The sequence below is a fragment of the Petromyzon marinus genome, chromosome 51 (genome assembly GCF_048934315.1).
Source record: "Petromyzon marinus isolate PM22_M1 ecotype Great Lakes invasive population chromosome 51, UKy_Petmar_22M1.pri1.0, whole genome shotgun sequence".
NCBI lineage: Eukaryota > Metazoa > Chordata > Hyperoartia > Petromyzontiformes > Petromyzontidae > Petromyzon > Petromyzon marinus.
This window is the reverse complement of record NC_133717.1, coordinates 7223855-7240687: the sequence shown is the minus strand read 5'-3', so window position 1 is coordinate 7240687 and position 16833 is coordinate 7223855. Positions and strand designations below refer to the sequence as shown.

General features: G+C 53.3%; 1 protein-coding gene across 1 annotated transcript in view; it reads left to right on the top strand.

Annotated features, from left to right (window-relative positions):
• The first annotated feature begins 1831 nt into the window (after nucleotides 1-1831).
• Nucleotides 1832-16833, top strand: part of LOC116953361 (opsin-5-like) — a 28029-nt gene continuing 13027 nt past the window's right edge. Inside the window, exons 1-4 of the mRNA XM_032973501.2 lie at nucleotides 1832-2009; nucleotides 7903-8022; nucleotides 12773-12943; nucleotides 13594-13952. Coding sequence (XP_032829392.1) covers nucleotides 1871-2009; nucleotides 7903-8022; nucleotides 12773-12943; nucleotides 13594-13952 — 789 coding nt within the window. The 5' untranslated portion in view covers nucleotides 1832-1870. The remainder of the gene's footprint in view (nucleotides 2010-7902; nucleotides 8023-12772; nucleotides 12944-13593; nucleotides 13953-16833) is intronic.

The following is a 16833-nucleotide window of genomic DNA, read 5'->3' as shown; positions in this document are numbered from 1 at the left end:
CCCCCCCCTCCACGTACAGATGGAAGCAACAGATGAGTCAATTCGCGCCTTCTCCTAGCCAACCAGTGGTATGGCGCCAACTCGACACCCCACTGGGTAAAAGGGAAAATCACAACATCTGTGTGTGATCAACCAACCCTCGCCTCCTCATTGGACCATAGTCTAATTCCGGCAGCTGCCTCTTTTTACATTTGAAAATTGAAATCATTGCAATGAGATGAGATGTAAGCCGCTTTGAGATGCCGGGACATTTTAAGCGCCTAATAAATACTGATCCTTATTCTTAACACCGGCGGAGAGAGGGGGGGTATAGTGGTACACAGGGAGAGAGAGAGGGGGGGGCAGGGTGGTACACAAGGAGAGAGAGGGGGGGCAGGGTGGTACACAGAGAGAGAGGGGGGCAGGGTGGTACACAGAGAGAGAGGGGGGGCAGGGTGGTACACAGGGAGAGAGAGAGAGGGGGGCAGGGTGGTACACAGGGAGAGAGAGAGGGGGGGCAGGGTGGTACACAGAGAGAGAGAGGGGGGGCAGGGTGGTACACAGGGAGAGAGAGGGGGGGCAGGGTGGTACACATGGAGAGAGAGAGAGGCGGGTAGGGTGGTACACAGGGAGAGAGAGAGGGGGCAGGGTGGTACACAGGGAGAGAGAGGGGGGCAGGGTGGTACACAGGGAGAGAGAGAGGGGGGTAGGGTGGTACACAGGGAGAGAGAGAGGGGGGCAGGGTGGTACACAAGGAGAGAGAGGGGGGCAGGGTGGTACACAGGGAGGGAGAGAGGGGGGGCAGGGTGGTACACTGGGAGAGAGAAAGGGGGGCAGGGTGGTACACAGGGAGAGAGAGAGGGGGGGCAGGGTGGTACACAGGGAGAGAGAGGGGGGGCAGGGTGGTACACAGGGAGAGAGAGAGGGGGGCAGGGTGGTACACAGAGAGAGAAAGAGGGGGGGCAGGGTGGTACACAGAGAGAGAGGGGGGCAGGGTGGTACACAGGGAGAGAGAGAGGGGGGGCAGGGTGGTACACAAGGAGAGAGAGAGGGGGGGCAGGGTGGTTCACAGAGAGAGAGGGGGGGCAGGGTGGTACACAAGGAGAGAGAGGGGGGGCAGGGTGGTACACAGAGAGAGAGAGAGGGGGGCAGGGTGGTACACAGGGAGAGAGTGAGGGGGGGCAGGGTGGTACACAGGGAGAGAGAGGGGGGGCAGGGTGGTACACAGGGAGAGAGTGAGGGGGGGCAGGGTGGTACCCAAGGAGAGAAAGAGAGGGGGGCAGGGTGGTACACAGGGAGAGAGAGAGGGGGGCAGGGTGGTACACAGGGAGAGAGGGGGGCAGGGTGGTACACAGGGAGAGAGAGAGGGGGGGCAGGGTGTTACACAGGGAGAGAGTGAGGGGGGGCAGGGTGGTACACAGAGAGAGAGGGGGGCAGGGTGGTACACAGGGAGAGAGAGGGGGGGCAGGGTGGTACACAGGGAGAGAGAGAGAGGGGGGGCAGGGTGGTACACAGGGAGAGAGAGGGGGGGCAGGGTGGTACACAGGGAGGGAGAGAGAGGGGGGCAGGGTGGTACACAGGGAGAGAGAGTGAGGGGGGGCAGGGTGGTACACAGGGAGAGAGAGAGAGGGGGGCAGGGTGGTACACAGGGAGAGAGAGAGAGAGAGAGGGGGGGCAGGGTGGTACACAGAGAGAGAGGGGGGGCAGGGTGGTACACAGAGAGAGGGGGGGGGCAGGGTGGTACACAGAGAGAGGGGGGGCAGGGTGGTACACAGAGAGAGAGGGGGGGCAGGGTGGTACACAGGGAGAGAGGGGGGGGGCAGGGTGGTACCCGCCTAACAGAGTTGTTGTCTGGTGGGATTCCTAGGACCCCCCCCCCCTCGTTCCCCCGATGGCGAACCAGTCGGACCCCGACTACGACCCCGCGGTCTCAACGCAGCACGGCCCCGACCCCCTCAGCTCGGACCCCTTCCACTCCAAGCTGTCTCCAGTGGCCGACATGGTGGCTGGCGTCTACCTTACGTCAATCTGTAAGCCAACTACCCAACTACCCACCTACCAAACTACCAAACTATCCACCTACCCACCTACCCAAGCACCCAACTACCCACCTACCCAACTACCCACCTACCCAACTACCCACCTATCCACCTACCCACCTACTCACCTACCCACCTACCCGCCTACCCACCTACCAAACTACCCACCTACCAAACTACCAAACTATCCACCTACCCACCTACCCAAGCACCCAACTACCCACCTACCCAACTACCCACCTACCCAACTACCCACCTATCCACCTACCCACCTACTCACCTACCCACCTACCCAACTACCCACCTACCAAACTACCAAACTATCCACCTACCCACCTACCCAAGCACCCAACTACCCACCTACCCAACTACCCACCTACCCAACTACCCACCTACCCACCTACCCACCTACCCAACTACCCACCTACCCACCTACCCAACTACCCACCTACCCACCTACCCACCTACGCACCTACGCACCTACCCAACTACCCACCTACCCACCCACCTACCCACCCACCTACCCACCCACCTACCCAACTACCCACCTACCCAACTACCCACCTACCCACCTACCTCCTCGCCTGTGCACCGCGTGTGTCGCTACTCTGGGGAGCGGTGGCGCTGTGGTTAGCGCAATGCAATGCTACGGAATCCTGCTACAGGCTCACGGCCAACACCAGTTGCGATTGTATCTGAACCGGTCCAGGGTCTCCTCTAAGTCTACTCAGCTTCAAATGATTACCTGGTGTGGTGTGTACTGCCCCTGCCTTAATAGGTGCTCGCTAACAACACTTTCCCCAACAGTCTGTTAAAGGCTACATCGGGGATCTTTGTTTAGTCTGTGTGTGTTGCTATTGTGTGTATGTGTGCTATGTATCAACGTGTACTGTGTGTGCTGTGTGTATGTACTCTGTCTGTATCACTATTGTGTATTCATGTGTAGCTGTGTATATGTAGTGTGTGCAATGTGCACGTACACATGGTTACGTAGTGGGTTCCACAACGACACACACTTCAATTTGGAGGCAACACGTTTATTGCTACACCCCGACAGGGCAACTGCTTAAACGTACGGAATAACAAATAGGGTGGTGACGTCCACATGTAACTAAGACCACAACTGGGTAACTACACTACAACGAGGTAACTACCTAAACGGGTCAGTCAGTAACGTACTGACTGACCCACTGACTGACCCACAAGCCGAGCGTAACGATCGAAGACCGAAGAGACGGAGCACGGCTGGTTGACTCCAGACAACAGCCCGGATCGGCTCTCGGGACCTCCCTTATATGCGCCTGAGCGTGGTATGGCTCCGCCCACAGCCACGCCCCCTCCTGGATCCGACCAGAAGGTTCTAGGCAGCATGTCACATGTCCCGCTCGCCCCCCTTGGGCTCCCCTCGCTACCCTGCCCTGGCCACGTGCCCTCTGGGGTTCACCCAGAGTATCATGTCCTGGCGTGCCCTCTCTCTGCCCGTTACCGGAACCATGTCCCCAAGGGGCCCCTTCCATGGCATATCCACCCTGGTGCCAGAGAGAGGCTCTAACACGCGTAGTTCCCCTCTCTCTTCTCAATAGCTGACGCAAAGCGCCGTAGTGACTCAATATACGTCACTACAGTTACATCCCATAGATACATCTCATAGGTATGTCCCATAGGTATGTCCCATAGGTATGTCCCATAGTTACATCCCATAGTTACGTGACATAGTTCCATCCCATAGTTACATCACATAGTTAAATCCCATAGTTGCATCCCATAGTCACGTCCCATAGTTACATCCCAACATCCTACAGTTACGTCCTATAGTTACGTTTAATAGTTCCACCCCATAGTTACGTCCCATGGTTAGATCCCATAGCTACATCCCATAGTTGCTACATCCCATAGTTATATCCCATAGTTAGGTCACATAGTTACATCCCATAGTTACGTCCCATGGTTACATCCCATAGTTACGTCCCATGGTTACATCCCATAGTTACGTACCATAGTCAGATCCAAAAGTTAAGTCACATAGCTACATCCCATAGTTACTTCACATAGTTACGTCACATGGTTAGATCCAATAGGTACATCCCATAGTTACGTCACCTAGTTACATCCCATAGTTACGTCACATAGTTGCGTCACATAGTTACGTCACATAGTTGTGTCACATGGTTACGTCACATAGTTGCGTCACATAGTTGCATCACAAAGGTACGTCACATAGTTACGTCACATAGTTACGTCACATAGTTACGTCACATAGTTACTTCACATAGTTACGTCACATAGTTACTTCACATAGTTACATCCCATAGTTACGTCACATAGTCACTCCGGTTGGGATCTTATGCCCCTACTCACCCCTCCCCCACATTGGCATTGATGTTAAGCGCCTGGAGGTGGTTTTGATGCACGGTGCGATATGAGCAGATTATATATCATGATTACTACGCTTGTGTACTATGTGGTTGTACTGTGTATGTGTATTGTGTGTGTATTGTGTATTGTGTGTGTATTGTGTGTGTACTGTGTATGTGTATTGTGTGTGTACTGTGTATGTGTATTGTGTGTGTATTGTGTATGTGTATTGTGTGTGTACTGTGTATGTGTATTGTGTGTGTACTGTGTATTGTGTGTGTACTGTGTATGTGTATTGTCTGTGTACTGTGTATGTGTATTGTGTGTGTACTGTGTATGTGTATTGTGTGTGTACTGTGTATGTACTGTGTATGTGTATTGTGTGTGTACTGTGTATGTGTATTGTGTGTGTACTGTGTGTGCCATGTGTAGGTGTGTGTGTACTGTGTGTGCTGTGTGTAGGTGTGTTTGTACTATATGTGTGTACTGTGTGTGCCGTGTTTAGGTTTTGTACTGTGTGTACTGTGTGTGTACTGTGTGTACCGGGTGTAGGTGTGTTTATACTATGTGTGTGCTGTGTGTAGGTGTGTGTGTACTGTGTGTGCTGTGTGTAGGTGTGTTTGTACTATATGTGTGTACTGTGTGTGCCGTGTTTAGGTGTTTGTACTGTGTGTACTGTGTGTGCACTGTGTGTACCGGGTGTAGGTGTGTTTGTACTATGTGTGTACTGTGTGCTGTGTGTATTGTGTGTACTGTGTGTGCTGTGTGTAGGTGTGTTTATACTATGTGTGTACTGTGTGCTGTGTGTACTGTAGGTCTGTTTGTACTATGTGTGTGCTGTGTGTAGGTGTGCTTGTAATATGTGTGTACTGTGTGTGTTGTGTGTATTGTGTGTGCTGTGTGTGCTGTGTGTAGGTGTGTTTGTACTCTGTGTGTGCTGTGTGTATTGTGTGTACTGTGTGTTGTGTGTAGGTGTGTTTGTACAATGTGTGTACTGTGTATGCTGTGTTTAGGTGTGTTTGTACTACGTATGTATTGTGTGTGCTGTGTGTAGGTGTGTTTGTATTATGTATGTACTGTGTGTGCTGTGTGTAGGTGTGTTTGTATTATGTGTGTACTGTGTATGCTGTGTCTAGGTGTGTTTGTACTATGTGTGTACTGTGTGTGCTGTGTGTAGGTGTGTGTGCTATATGTGTACTATATGTGTAATGTGTGTACTCTATGTGTACTGTGTGTACTATATGTGTGATGTGTGTACTATATGTGTACTATATCTGTACTGTGTGTGCTGTGTGTAGGTGTGTGTGCTATATGTGTACTATATGTGTACTGTGTGTACTATATGTGTACTATATCTGTACTGTGTGTGCTGTGTGTAGGTGTGTGTGCTATATGTGTACTATATGTGTACTATGTGTACTATATCTGTACTGTGTGTGCTGTGTGTAGGTGTGTGTGCTATATGTGTGCTATATGTGTACTATGTGTAATATATCTGTACTGTGTGTGCTGTGTGTAGGTGTGTGTGCTATGTGTACTATATGTGTACTGTGTGTACTATATGTGTACTATATCTGTACCGTGTGTGTTGTGTGTAGGTGTGTGTGCTATATTTGTACTATATGTGTACTGTGTGTACTATATGTGTACTATATCTGTACTGTGTGTGCTGTGTGTAGGTGTGTGTGCTATATGTGTACTATATGTGTACTGTGTGTACTATATGTGTAATATATCTGTACTGTGTGTGCTGTGTGTAGGTGTGTGTGCTATATGTGTACTATATGTGTACTGTGTGTACTATATGTGTACTATATCTGTACTGTGTGTGCTGTGTGTAGGTGTGTGTGCTATATGTGTACTATATGTGTACTGTGTGTACTATATGTGTACTATATCTGTACTGTGTGTGCTGTGTGTAGGTGTGTGTACTATATGTGTACTATGTGTACTATATGTGTACTATGTGTACTATATCTGTACTGTGTGTGCTGTGTGTAGGTGTGTGTGCTATATGTGTGCTATATGTGTACTATATGTGTACTATGTGTAATATATCTGTACTGTGTGTGCTGTGTGTAGGTGTGTGTGCTATATGTGTACTATATGTGTACTGTGTGTACTATATGTGTACTATATCTGTACCGTGTGTGCTGTGTGTAGGTGTGTGTGCTATATGTGTACTATATGTGTACTGTGTGTACTATATGTGTACTATATCTGTACTGTGTGTGCTGTGTGTAGGTGTGTGTGCTATATGTGTACTATATGTGTACTGTGTGTACTATATGTGTAATATATCTGTACTGTGTGTGCTGTGTGTAGGTGTGTGTGCTATATGTGTACTATATGTGTACTGTGTGTACTATATGTGTACTATATCTGTACTGTGTGTGCTGTGTGTAGGTGTGTGTGCTATATGTGTACTATATGTGTACTGTGTGTACTATATGTGTACTATATCTGTACTGTGTGTGCTGTGTGTAGGTGTGTGTGCTATATGTGTACTATATGTGTACTGTGTGTACTATATGTGTACTATATCTGTACTGTGTGTGCTGTGTGTAGGTGTGTGTGCTATATGTGTACTATATGTGTACTGTGTGTACTCTATGTGTACTATATCTGTACTGTGTGTGCTGTGTGTAGGTGTGTGTGCTATATGTGTACTATATGTGTACTATGTGTACTATATCTGTACTGTGTGTGCTGTGTGTAGGTGTGTGTGCTATATGTGTGCTATATGTGTACTATATGTGTACTATGTGTAATATATCTGTACTGTGTGTGCTGTGTGTAGGTGTGTGTGCTATATGTGTACTATATGTGTACTGTGTGTACTATATGTGTACTATATCTGTACCGTGTGTGCTGTGTGTAGGTGTGTGTGCTATATGTGTACTATATTTGTACTGTGTGTACTATATGTGTACTATATCTGTACTGTGTGTGCTGTGTGTAGGTGTGTGTGCTATATGTGTACTATATTTGTACTGTGTGTACTATATGTGTACTATATCTGTACTGTGTGTGCTGTGTGTAGGTGTGTGTGCTATATGTGTACTATATTTGTACTGTGTGTACTATATGTGTACTATATCTGTACTGTGTGTGCTTTGTGTAGGTGTGTGTGCTATATGTGTACTATATGTGTACTGTGTGTAATATATGTGTACTATATCTGTACTGTGTGTGCTGTGTGTAGGTGTGTGTGCTATATGTGTACTATATGTGTACTGTGTGTACTATATGTGTACTATATCTGTACTGTGTGTGCTGTGTGTAGGTGTGTGTGCTATATGTGTACTATATGTGTACTGTGTGTACTATATGTGTACTATATCTGTACTGTGTGTTCTGTGTGTAGGTGTGTGTGCTATATGTGTACTATATGTGTACTGTGTGTACTATATGTGTACTATATCTGTACTGTGTGTGCTGTGTGTAGGTGTGTGTGCTATATGTGTACTATATGTGTACTGTGTGTACTATATGTGTACTATATCTGTACTGTGTGTGCTGTGTGTAGGTGTGCTGTCTCTGTTGGGGAACGGGATGGTGCTCACGCAATGCCTCATGCGCAAACGCAAACTCAAGCCGGCGGAGATCATCACGGTCAACCTGGCCATCTCTGATTTCTGTCTCTCCGGTGAGATTTGGGGACCCCCCTGAGTGTGTACGTATCCGTGTGTGTGTGTACGTATCCGTGTGTATACGTATCCGTGAGTGTGTGTACGTATCCGTGAGTGTGTGTACGTATCCGTGAGTGTGTACGTATCCGTGTGGGTGTACGTATCCGCGTGTGTGTGCGTATCCGTGTGTGTGTACGTATCCGTGTGTGTGTGCGTATCCGTGTGTGAGTGTGTACGTATCCGTGAGTGTGTGTACGTATCCGTGAGTGTGTGTACGTATCCGTGTGTATGTGTGTGTATCCGTGTGTATGTGTGCGTATCCGTGTGTGTGTACGTATCCGTGTGTGAGTGTGTACGTATCCGTGAGTGTGTGTACGTATCTGTGTGTGTGTACGTATCCGCGTGTGTGTGTACGTATCCGTGAGTGTGTACGTATCCGTGTGTGTGTACGTATCCGTGTGTGTGTACGTATCCGTGAGTGTGTGTACGTATCCGTGTGTGTGTGTACGGATACGCGAGTGTGTGTATGTATCCGTGTGTGTGTGTGTACGGATACGCGAGTGTGTGTACGTATCCGTGAGTGTGTACGTATCCGTGAGTGTGTACGTATCCGTGTGTGTGTACGTATCCGCGTGTGTGTACGTATCCGTGTGTGAGTGTGTACATATCCGTGAGTGTACGTATCTGTGTGTGTGTATGGATCCGTGAGTGTGTGTACGTATCCGCGTGTGTGTGTACGTATCCGTGAGTGTGTACGTATCCGTGTGTGTGTGCGTATCCGTGTGTGTGTGCGTATCCGTGTGTGTGTGTACGTATCCGTGAGTGTGTGTACGTATCCGTGTGTGAGTGTGTACGTATCCGTGAGTGTGTGTACGGATCCGTGAGTGTGTGTACGTATCCGCGTGTGTGTGTACGTATCCGTGAGTGTGTACGTATCCGTGAGTGTGTGTACGTATCCGTGTGTGTGTGTACGTATCCGTGTGTGAGTGTGTACGTATCCGTGTGTATGTGTGCGTATCCGTGTGTATGTGTGCGTATCCGTGTGTGTGTACGTATCCGTGTGTGGGTGTGTACGTATCCGTGAGTGTGTGTACGTATCTGTGTGTGTACGGATCCGTGAGTGTGTGTACGTATCCGCGTGTCTGTGTACGTATCCGTGAGTGTGTGTACGTATCCGTGTGTGTGTACGTATCCGTGAGTGTGTGTACGTATCCGCGTGTGTGTGTACGTATCCGTGAGTGTGTACGTATCCGTGAGTGTGTACGTATCCGCGTGTGTGTGTACGTATCCGCGTGTGTGTACGTATCCGTGAGTGTGTACGTATCCGTGTGTGTGTACGTATCCGCGTGTGTGTACGTATCCGTGTGTGAGTGTGTACGTATCCGTGAGTGTACGTATCTGTGTGTGTGTGTACGGATCCGTGAGTGTGTGTACGTATCCGCGTGTGTGTGTACGTATCCGTGAGGGTGTACGTATCCGTGAGTGTGTGCGTATCCGTATGTGTGTGCGTATCCGTGTGTGTGTACGTATCCTTGAGTGTGTGTACGTATCCGTGAGTGTGTACGTATCCGTGTGTGTGTACGTATCCGTGAGTGAGTGTGTACGGATCCGTGAGTGTGTGTACGTATTCGCGTGTGTGTGTGTACGTATTCGCGTGTGTGTGTGTACGTATCCGTGAGAGTGTGTACGTATCCGTGAGTGTGTGTACGAATCCGTGTGTGTGTGTGTACGTATCCGTGTGTGTGTGTACGTATCCGTGAGTGTGTAAGTATCTGTGTGTGTGTGCATATACGTCTGTGTGTTTACGTCCGGCAAAACAATCCCCTACCTCCTCGTGGTGCCGGACGGGCAACGCTGTCGTGGGCAGTGCTGTGGGGGGAGGGGCAATTCCGAGTGTACTTTCCCTTCATGGCGTTTGTAACCACCACAGCGGCCAAATGGGGGCTCTGGACGGGCGTGAGAGGCTGGTAACCGCTCCACCTTCAATGAATTACCGCTAAACTACGACGACAAAATGTTATAAATAAGCTTGTGCCGGAGGCCCCGGGGGGACAGGCGTCTATGACGTCTCCTGGCCAAACCCCATTTGGCAGAGCCAGGAGATTGAATCCTTACCCTCGGGGATCCTCCAGAAACCAAAAAAAACCCACTATGTGTGGCCACATGGAATGTTCGAACGCTCACTGCGGAGGAGAGGCTGCCATGCCTCTGTCGGGAGCTGGACCGGTACTGCCTGGATCTCTGTGGCATTCAGGAGGTCCGGTGGACCGGCTCTGGCTCCTGCCACCATGAGAGGTGGCCAGTCCTCTACTCAGGGCAGGAGACTGCCAAACAACAGGGTGTTGCTCTTCTTCAGAATGAAAGAATGAAGGGGGCATGGGAATGTGGCGGTGAGGTGTGGGAAGCCATACGTCTTAGGCTACTTTGGGCTAGCCTTCCCATCAACCAGAGGTGAGGAGTGGTGGTCATGGTTACTTATGCCCCCACCGAAGACGAACATCCGATGAGTCAGTTGCCTTCTATGACCTCCTGTCACAGGTGCTAACTAAAGTGGCCCCTCGGGAAGAGTCATCTTGTTGGGTGACGTCAATGCCCGAGCTGGTCATGATGCTGGTACCTGGTCTGGAGTGATTGGAAGGCATGAGCCAGATCAGCTCAATAACAATGGCAGGAGGCTGCTCGATTTTTGTGCAGCCCATGGGATTGTAATTACCAACACGCTGTTCTGGCATCGGTGCATCCACACCACATCATGGATGCATGCCGGGTCCAAGCAATAACATCTGCTGGACTACATAGTGACGGAACAGCGGATGCGGGCCCATGTCCTTGACACCAGGACCTACCATGGAGCTGATCTGGCCACTGACCATCGACTTGTCATCTGTAAGATGCGCCTGCGATTCTTCCACTCCGGTGGTGGGTGTACACCCAGAACCCCATTCAAACACTTAGTGGCATAGTCTCAGCTAGCTGATGAAAGTTGCAAGCGAGAATTTCATCATCGCTTGTGGCTGGGGTTGGCATCGTCCCCCACTCCTCCTGACGTCGAGAAATGGGAGAGGTTTAGGACTGTGGCTCATGCAGCTGCAATGGCTGCTTTGTGTATATGGTCCAGACCTCCCCAAAGACCCTGGCTGACAGAGGAGGTGTTCAAGCTGGCTGAGAAAAAGCGACAGGCCCACTCTCATCGGCTACAGCATCCCACATTGGAGAATGAAGAGGCTTACTGCAGCCTTTGCTCGGAGGTTCGGAGAGCCGTGAGGCGCTGCAAGGATGGGTGGTGGTCGCGGGTTGCTGAGGAGATGTAGTCTGCCTCAGTGACCCGCAATCACAAATCGCTCTTTAATTCCATCTGAAAATTAACCTGCAGGGCCACACCTATTACCATAATTAGGGGAAAGAATGGTGATCCAATCTCCGACCCCCATGAACAGGTTTGCAGATTTGCTAAGCATTTCTGTGAGGTACTGGGGGAGAGGAAATCCCTCCACATGGAAAAAATCGTGGGACAAAGTGGGGATGAGCCTGCTGAGGCCAGGAAAGGCACCGGGCAGAGATGATCTCCCAAGCAAAATGCTGAGGGTGGCGTTTGTGCACAGACTGCCCTACATGACATCATAACAACAGTCTGGACCACTGGACGGGTTCCACAGGACTGGAAGGATGCCCTGGTGGTCCCCCTTTTTAAGAAGGGGGACCGCACAGACTGTAATAACTACAGGGGCATCTCACTCCTCAGTGTGCCTGGAAAAGTCCTGGCAAGGATTATTCAACACCGCCTTGCCAGGCACGCTGAGGAGAGGCTTGCGGATCCCCAATGTGGTTTCAGGAAAGGGTGGTCCTGCACAGATGCCATATTTTCTGTCCATTTTCTACAGCAGAGGTGTAGGGAATTCCAACAAGACCTAAATCTCTGCTTTATTGACCTGGTCAGTGTGCTTATGACTGGCTCCAGTTTAACAGCAGAGGTCTCACTCCGAATCAGTCGAGCGGCAATATCTTTTCATCGGTTGCGTAACGCTGTGTGGAAGCTACCTGGTCTGTCGCTCCACACTAAGCTTCAGGTCTTCTCGGCCACGGTCATTCCCTCCCTTCTCTACGCTTGCGAAACGTGGACCCCTCTAATGGAACATCTTCGCCGGTTAGAAACATTTAGGCTGGCCTGCCTACGATCCATCCTGGGTTTAACCAGACTGGATTGTCTGAGGAGCTCACAAATCCTTGAAAGATCTGGGCAAGGTCCCATCGGTGAGCTCCTCCGGCGGGCAAGGCTGCGATGGCTGGGTCATGTAGCCCGCATGCCCAGCCATCGCATGCCGAAACAGCTTTTGTTCGGCCGGATTGAGGGGGCTAAGCGAGCGCGGCACGGGCTGGAGAAGAGATGGAGTGATGTGGTACAGGAGGATGTGGAGCTGAGTGGACTTGCTGATGATTGGTACCAGCGGTGTCAAGATCGGCCTCTGTGGAGGAGGCTCGTGAAGGACGCTACTGAGCAGTTGGAGGCAGTCGCCATCCAACAACAACGGAGGGCGGAGGAGTGACGCTCACAACAACGAGCGGAGCGCTGGGTGGCTAAAGCACAGCAAGTTGGCACAGTAGGGGGCACAGGTGGTGCATCAGCCAGTCATCTCAGTCAGTCGACCCGTGGCACCTGCTGGGTCTGCCCCGTGACCTCCTGTCAGCGGGCGTTCGACACTTCACGTGCCCTTGTTGTGTGTGTAAGTATCCGTGTGTGTGCCCCCATACTCCCCCACCCCCTTGAAGTGGTGGGGAAGCCGTTCTCGGCCGCGTCGAGCTTTGCCCACGAGTGGCTCTTCGGCGGTGCCGGCTGCCGCTGGTACGGCTTCACGGGGTTCTTCTTTGGTTGCGGCAGCCTCGGCACCCTCACCACGGTCAGCTTCGAGCGCTACCTCAAGATCTGCCACCTCGCCTACAGTACGAGCCGCATCGACACCATCACAGTCGCCCTTCGCATCCAATGCTCATGTCACCCATCAGAGCCGCCATTCACTCCACCGCTCATGACACGTCTCACCCGTCCACCGTGACACCCCCCCCCCATCTGTCACCCCCCACCTGTCACCCCCCACCTGTCACCTCTCACCTGACACCTGACACCTGTCACCTGTCACCTCTCACCTGTCACCTCTCACCTGTCACCTCTCACCTGACACCCCCCACCTGACACCTCTCACCTGTCCCCTCTCACCTGACACCTCTCACCTGTCACCCCCCACCTGTCACCTCTCACCTGTCCCCTCTCACCTGACACCCCCCACCTGTCACCCCCCACCTGTCACCTCTCACCTGTCCCCTGTCACCTCTCACCTGTCACCTCTCACCTGTCCCCTCTCACCTGACACCTCTCACCTGTCACCTCCCACCTGTCACCTCTCACCTGTCACCTTTTCACCTCTCACCTGACACCCCCCACCTGACACCCCCCACCTGACACCCCCCACCTGTCACCTCTCACCTGTCACCTGTCACCTGTCACCTGACACCCCCCACCTGTCACCTCTCACCTGCCACCTCTCACCTATCCACTGTGACGACCCCCCACCCCCCCACCCCACCCCCCCCAGGCACGTGGGTGCGACGCCGCCACGCGTTCCTCTGCGTGCTCGCCGTGTGGTTGTACGCCGCCTTCTGGGCCACGATGCCGCTGCTGGGCTGGGGCAGCTACGCGCCGGAGCCCTTCGGAACGTCGTGCACCCTCGACTGGTGGCTGGCGCAGTCGTCGGCGGCGGGCCGCTCGTTCGTGCTCTGCATGCTCCTCTTCTGCCTCCTGCTGCCCGCCGCCGCCATCCTCTTTGCGTACGCGCGCATCGTGGGCGCCGTGCGCCGCAGCGCGCGCGACCTCGCCCACTTCGAGCGACGCGCGCGGGGCGGTGGCGGAGGAGGAGGAGGAGGAGGAGTCGCGCTCGAGCTGCGCATCACCAAGGTAGTGGCGGTGGTGGCGGTGCTGGTGGTGGTGGTAGTGAGTGGATGGTGGGGGTGATGATGGGGATAGGTGGTGGTGGTGGTGATGACGATGAGTGGGTGACGGTGGTGCTGGTGATGATGATGATAATGGAGGGGGAGGAAGGTAGTGGTGATGATGAGTGGGATGGTGGGGATGGAGTCGGAGGGTGGTGATGGTGGTGACGGTGATGGTGATGTTGATGTTGGTGATGATGGAAAGCTCCACCGCTTCTTGAACTTTCCCTCTACACAACCCCAAATCCAACTGTCACTCTGACCCTGATTCCTTCCTCTACCCCAACCTCTACCCCAACCTCAACCCCTACCCCAACCTCTACCCCAACCTCTACCCCAACCCCTACCCCAACCCCTACCCTAACCGCTACCCCAACCTCTACCCCAACCTCTACCCCTACCCTACCCCAACCCCTGCCCGAACCCCTACCCCTACCCCATCCCCTACCCCAACCTCTACCCCAACCTCTACCCCAACCCCTACCCCAACCCATACCCAAACCTCTACCCCACACCCCTACCCCAACGTCTACCCCAACCACTACCCCAACTTCTACCCCAACCCCTACCCTAACCTCTACCCCAACCCTTACCCCAACCTCTACCCCAACCTCTACCCCAACCCCTACCCCAACCTCCACCCCAACCCCTACCCCAACCTCTACCCCTGCCCCTACCCCAACCTCTACCCCAACCTCTACCCCAACCTCTACCCCAACCCCTACCCCAACCTCTACCCCAACCTCTACCCCAACCTCTACCCCAACCCCTACCCCAACCCCTACCCCAACCCCTACCACAACCTCTACACCAAACCCTACCCCAAACCCTACCCCAACCCCTACCCCAACCCTACCCCAACCCCTACCCCAACCTCTACCCCAACCCCTACCCCAAATTCTACCCCAACCCCTACCCCAACCTCTACCCCAACCCCTACCCCAACCCCTACCCCAACCCCAACCCCTACGCCAACCCCTACCCCAACCCCTACCCCAACCCCTACCCCAAACTCTACCCCATCCGCTACCCCAACCGCTACCCCAACCTCTACCCCAACCCCTACCCCAACCCCTACCCCAACCCTTACTCCAACCTCTACCCAAACTCTACCCCAACCTCTACCCCAACCCCTACCCCAACCTCTACCCCAACCCCTACCCCAACCCCTACCCCAACCCCTACCCTAACCCTTACCACAACCTCTACCCCATCCCCTACCCCAACCTCTACCCCAACCTCTACCCCTACCCCAACCTCTACCCCTACCCCAACCTCTACCCCAACCCCTACCCCAAACTCTACCTCAACCCCAACCTCTACCCCAACCCCTACCCCAACCTCTACCCCTACCCCAACCCTTACTCCAACCTCTACCCAAACTCTACCCCAACCTCTACCCCCACCCCTACCCCAACCCTACCCCAACCCCTACCCCAACCCCTACCCCAAACTCTACCCCATCCGCTACCCCAACCGCTACCCCAACCTCTACCCCAACCCCTACCCCAACCCCTACCCCAACCCTTACTCCAACCTCTACCCAAACTCTACCCCAACCTCTACCCCAACCCCTACCCCAACCTCTACCCCTACCCCAACCCCTACCCCAACCCCTACCCTAACCCTTACCACAACCTCTACCCCATCCCCTACCCCAACCTCTACCCCAACCTCTACCCCTACCCCAACCTCTACCCCTACCCCAACCTCTACCCCAACCCCTACCCCAAACTCTACCTCAACCCCAACCTCTACCCCAACCCCTACCCCAACCTCTACCCCTACCCCAACCCTTACTCCAACCTCTACCCAAACTCTACCCCAACCTCTACCCCAACCCCTACCCCAACCCTACCCCAATCCCTACCACAACCTCTACCCCAACCCCTACCACAAATTCTACCCCAACCCCTACCCCAACCCCTACCCCAACCCCTACCCCAACCCCTACCCCAACCCCTACCCCAACCCCTACCCCAACCCTAACCTCTACCCCAACCCTAACCTCTACCCCTACCCCAACCTCTACCCCAAATTCTACCCCAACCCCTACCCCAACCTCTACCCCAACCCCTACCCCAACCCCTACCCCAACCCCAACCTCTACCCCAACCCCTACCCCAACCTCTACCCCAACCCCTACCCCAACCCCTACCCCAACCCCTACCCCAACCCCTACCCCAAACTCTACCCCATCCCCTACCCCAACCGCTACCCCAACCCCAACCTCTACCCCAACCTCTACCCCAACCCCTACCCCAACCTATACCCCAACCCTTACTCCAACCTCTACCCAAACTCTACCCCAACCTCTACCCCAACCCCTACCCCAACCTCTACCCCAACCCCTACCCCAACCCCTACCCCAACCCTACCCCAACCCCTACCCCAACCTCTACCCCAACCCCTACCCCAAATTCTACGCCCAACCCCTACCCCAACCTCTACCCCAACCCCTACCCCAACCCCTACCCCAACCCCTACCCCAACCCCTACGCCAACCCCTACCCCAACCCCTACCCCAACCCCTACCCCAACCCCTACCCCAACCCCTACCCCAACCCCTACCCCAACCCCTACCCCAACCCTTACCCCAACCCTAACCTCTACCCCAACCCTAACCTCTACCCCTACCCCAACCTCTACCCCAAATTCTACCCCAACCCCTACCCCAACCTCTACCCCAACCCCTACCCCAACCCCTACCCCAACCCCAACCTCTACCCCAACCCCTACCCCAACCTCTACCCCAACCCCTACCCCAACCCCTACCCCAACCCCTACCCCAACCCCTACCCCAAACTCTACCCCATCCCCTACCCCAACCGCTACCCCAACCCCAA